General features: G+C 42.3%; 1 protein-coding gene across 1 annotated transcript in view; it reads left to right on the top strand.

The window, feature by feature from the left end:
- The window catches only part of LOC108267249 (phosphofurin acidic cluster sorting protein 1), a 71,418-nt gene that overhangs the window by 52,235 nt on the left and 14,183 nt on the right, over positions 1-5,000 (top strand). Inside the window, exons 8-9 of the mRNA XM_053681491.1 lie at positions 36-95; positions 3,753-3,913. Of these exons, the coding sequence (XP_053537466.1) occupies positions 36-95; positions 3,753-3,913 (221 nt within the window). The remainder of the gene's footprint in view (positions 1-35; positions 96-3,752; positions 3,914-5,000) is intronic.

The raw sequence follows: 5,000 nt of genomic DNA, 5'->3' as shown, positions 1-5,000 counted from the left end.
TGTTTAGCAAACTCTGTTCTGGTTTCGTTCTGCAGCAACCCAACATCAAGCAGAAGTTTGTGGCCCTGCTGAAGAGGTTTAAAGTTTCAGACGAGGTGATGTTTCTGTCTCTTCATGCTCATTGTGTCGCGCTCTAGCTCTCTCTACTTCATCCAGTCAGAATACAAATCCTTCACGTTGTCCTTCAGATCAAATCAGACTGGTTAAGTGGAGTTGATCGACTGCTTGACCAATCCACTAAGCAATTTGACTACTCTCCCGTTCATGTGCAAAAAAAAAAAGCGTGGGGGGGGGTGTAAACTTTTAAACAGGACGATCAGAGGAAATTGTTATTATTTTGTTTAAAGATCTTTTTTTTTTCATGTAGCACCGCCCTTCACAAGCTACATACGATATTTACATTTTTCCCAGAAGACAAAATAATAACAATTTACACTGATCATCCTGTTCAAAAGTTTACACCCCCCCTTATGTAATAGTCGTGTACGAGTCCCTCAGTCGTCCTCGGTGTGAAAAGATGGGTCTTAAAATCATATAGCCGCTGTCGGAAAGAGATCAAATATGCAGAAAATGCTAGAAAAGTAAAGAATGTGCCGGACCTGGAGGATTTTCCTGAAGAACAGCGGGCAGTTTAACTGCTCAGGACAAACACGGGACTCATGAAGAACTCTCACAAAACATAAACACGGTCGCTGATCATCCAGGTAACGACACACGGGGTTAAGAACCGAGCGAGTGTAAGCTTTTGTGTAAATTCAGTTATTATTGTGTCTTGTGGACTATATGTAAACACAGGGTGTTTGCAGGTCCTTAAAACGTCTTAAATTCCTCAATGTAAAAACAAGTTAGCATTAAAATGTCTTAAATTCACGTTTCGAAGGTCTCAAAAACGCAGCCGCCCCGACACCGTAACGCAGACGTAGATGTTGTTTTGACTCATTGCTGGTTGAGATGGTAAAGCCGTGTGACTGTGTCGCACTCTGTGTGTGTGTTGCTCATCAGTGTTTTAGAGCGGCTCGGGTCACAGTAAACGCCGCTCCACCCCAGATCTCCTCATCCGTACGTCACGTCGGATAAAAGCGTCTGCTTAATGAATAAATGTCAATGGGACTTCATCTCCGTCCGTGCCGCGAGTTGGAGTCGCTTATAACCTGCGTTTACACTCGACACGCGCCAGATTCACTTTGGCTTTACGTTAGCGTAATCTTCAGACATCTCTGTGGGCAGAGGCTTCCAGCATTTCACCTGATCGGTAACGAGAAGTGGATTTAAAAGAAACTGTTGCCAACTAAAAGGAGGTCTCCATGTGGTTTTCCACCAAAATAAAAGCCACAAGGTCGAACACACAAACGTGAATTAAGTCAGAAATATATTATTATTGTTGTATTACTATTTCAACCCCAAATAAAAGTATTAATATTATTATTATTATTATTATTATTAAGTATTATTCAGTGCAATAGTAATATTACAAATTAGAAAAAGTGTGTGTGTGTGTGTGTATATATATATATATGTATGTATATGTATGTGTGTATGTGTGTGTGTGTATATATATATATGTATGTATGTATGTATGTGTGTGTATATATATATATATATATATATATATATATATATATATATTTCTTCTTTACAAACATGTATGTATATTTATAACGCTACTTGTTACATTACCCTGGTGTTAAATTAGAAACCCACTGGTAAACACCGCTGTGAGGGGGTTTGTAATACCGCTGCTGAGGGAGCGATGGGACATTCCACGTCTTTTCCCCTCCTGACTCCCGTAATCCATCTCTGTGTGGTGTTTCCCTGTCTTGGAAAGTCATGTGAAGGAAATACTGCATGTTTTGTTCCTTTCGCCGTTTGAACACACGGTAATGCTAAAAGGATACGGGTTAGGGTTAGGGTCTCCCATCTGCCTCTATAGACGTTTACTCCGCTGTAGTTTACTTAAAGCCAGAACCGGGCGTATCTGCATGAACGCAATCCGTTACAGCTGACGTATGGTGTAGCACGGTCCAAGTGGCGTTCAGGTCTTAAATTATTTAGGAAACGTCTTGAATTTAGTATTAAAAAGTATTAAATATGAAGAGCTGATCCCCTGAAACAGCTGTTATGTGAGAGAGCTTATTCAGGGCAGTACTAAATCAACAACTTTAAAAAATAAATAAATAAATGAATAAAGGATCATAAAAATTGCATCAAGTTTATTTTGTTTATTTTTTTTACTAATTAGCATTTTGCAGGTCCTGTGAGGCGTATGTAAACTTCCGACCTGAACTGTATGCTGTTAGTTTGTTTGTTTGTTTTATTCACAGTCGCCTGGTGTACAATAACGCTCTGTAGGCTAACAGTCAATAGCTTTTCTTTTTTTTTTCCCTTCTCTCATTCAACAGCCAGAGAAAAGCGGGGACCCGACTTGCTAATGAGTTCACAAAAAAAGCTTTTTGTTTTGTGTATATATTTAAACAAAGTGTGTTTTTGTAGCTGCGCTACACGCTTCTGCGTTTATTAGCCAGGTTAATCAGCATGCATGGATGATAGTCTCTTCAGAAATACACAGGTATATAGAACCACTGACAAAACCAAGCAAAGAAATGCTTTTAATAAGCGTTCTCCTGCTAGCACAGCACGTGTTCACCTCATAGTTAGCCAAATGTCGACCAGTAAATTTCTGACTTGTCACAAAGCGCTACATCAGACACTTTCTATATGACTATGACTACACTGACTCATCTCCTGTGTGAGAGTTTCTAGCGTCGGGGCCCAGTCCACCTTTGCCGAGTTCGAGTCGAGACCACGTCCTTAACCGATCGAGTCCACAAGGGGCCGAGTCAGACTCGAGTCCGAGTCCTTAAAGTGCCCCTGTTATGGTATTTCAGATAAAACGTCTGCAAAGGTTAAAAAGTCAAAGTGCAGGATAAACGGAGTCATTGGCTCCCAAAAGAAGGAATCGATTCTGAACAGCTGAATCGAGTCGTTAGTGATTCCGAACATTACTTCCTGTAGGTTTGTAACAACAAAACCCCGCCTCTGGTCTTCATCGGCTGCTCGCTGACAGACGGAGCTGAAACTCGTTACGATAGTGGGCGTTTCCTTTCCAACACATGCTGACGGCAGTAAACCAATCACAACAGACTGGGACTTCTGACCAATCAGAGCAGAGTATGCTCACTGAAAAGAGGAGTTTAGGATGAATCGTTTAATGAGTCATTTGTGACACTTGGGGGGGAAAAAGTAATGCTGCAATTTAAATTATAAGCACGTTAGTGTTTTTTTGACCTTGGAGGCATGTAAATTTATTGTAATAAACATTTAAAACAAAATTAGGCACGTTTCAAAGCCATAATAGGTGTGGTTTAAGGCTAGACAATATTTATTTTGGAAAAGACAAGGAGGAAAGCTTTTATAGATATATAGATACTGTAGTTTTATTATTATAGTATTAGCTCTCGAGTTGAGTCAGCTGCGTAGGTGTAAATGTAAACTCTAAACCCACAGCACTGTGACAGTGCAGTGCTCCAGCGCTCTGCTCTCCTCCTCTCACCCTCGTGCTGAGACATGCGTTTTGGACAGACTCGCGCTTTTATACTCCACGCTTTCAGTTTGTTCCTGCTTTTGTTCATGACGGTCTCTGCCTTTCTCTTTCTCTCTTACTCTTTCTCACTTTCTCTATGTGCTGAAAGGCGCTGAGGCTCTTAAAGCTGCATTCTGACTCTGTGTGTGTGTGTGTGTGTGCGCGCGTGTAGGTCGGTTTCGGGTTGGAGCACGTCTCACGAGAGCAGATCCAGGAGGTGGAGGAGGACCTGGACGAGCTCTATGACAGCCTGGAGATGTACAACCCGAGTGACAGCGGTCCAGAGATGGAGGAGACCGACAGCATCCTGAGCACACCCAAACCTAAACTCAGGTCTCACACACACACATTCATACGGTACAGCTTATATTACAATGCTGTTGGAGTCTTCGTTTTGGTCACACGAATTTTCACCCTTCGAAGTCGCACGAGCAAGCTCCTCTTCCCTCAGTTAAAACGAATAAACAATTGAAAAGCGAGGAAATCAAGGAAATAAAAATGCGAAACAGAAGTTAACATGGAACAGACCGAATATAAAGCGGCACACAGGCGTTCCGTTCCAATCGGCTTAGCGGACAGTCTCGCTCAATATAAACAGAGGAATTATTTTATCGCCGCACGTCTGATTTAAGATCAGTCCGGACGCTGTTGGGTTTCTGTGTGTAGAGTGCGGTGACTCTGTGCTGAGCTGCTGGTGAGCAGGACGATGGGAAAGCGGGGACGTGTGAGCCCCCTGCTGGGCAAACAATTCACACCGTTCTGCATTAACACTGCTACAGAGATATAGCTAAAGATTTTTTTCATAGTAAAACACTTTCATATGAGCCATGAAGCACTGCTGTAGAGCACGACATCGCACATACGTTCAGTGCTGAACATGGCGCAGATGACGTTTTGGCTTCTGGGAAAAATAAAAAAAAGAGTTAAAGTGCACTGATATAAATATAATGTTATTTAAGGAAGTATTGTAAAATGCAGCGCAATAAAAGTTCCTGTAAGCTCGTTGGAACAGGAAGGTCTTGAAGTAATTATGTTTATTATGGATATCAGGGCCCTGTGACAGCTGGTTCCGTGTGAAAGCAGCGTAAAAGCTAAAAGCCACTTGCTCAGTGTTGACCTTCTGTACGACGAAACGAGTTTCCTAACGAGCTGCTCGAGCGTCTCCGGCGTGTTCATCCGTATCCGCGTAGGGATTTTTACACTTTGAAGCGAGTTCTGTAGCACAGCGAGAGTCGACGTAGCCATCTGTAAATCCCCTTCCTTTGGTTTGCGTGAAAACTCTGGCCGTCCTTTTCCTTATTATTCCCTCATAATAATAAATCTCATTCACGCTAGTTAGTTAGGTCAGGGGTTCCCAAACTTTTCCAGGGCAAGGCCCCCCAAATGGCGTTAACATTTGACCGAGGCCCCCCTTTTGCAA

The sequence above is a fragment of the Ictalurus punctatus genome, chromosome 7, assembly GCF_001660625.3.
Source record: "Ictalurus punctatus breed USDA103 chromosome 7, Coco_2.0, whole genome shotgun sequence".
Lineage (NCBI taxonomy): Eukaryota > Metazoa > Chordata > Actinopteri > Siluriformes > Ictaluridae > Ictalurus > Ictalurus punctatus.
Note: the sequence above shows the minus strand (reverse complement) of the source record. Positions and strands in the feature narration are given on the sequence as shown.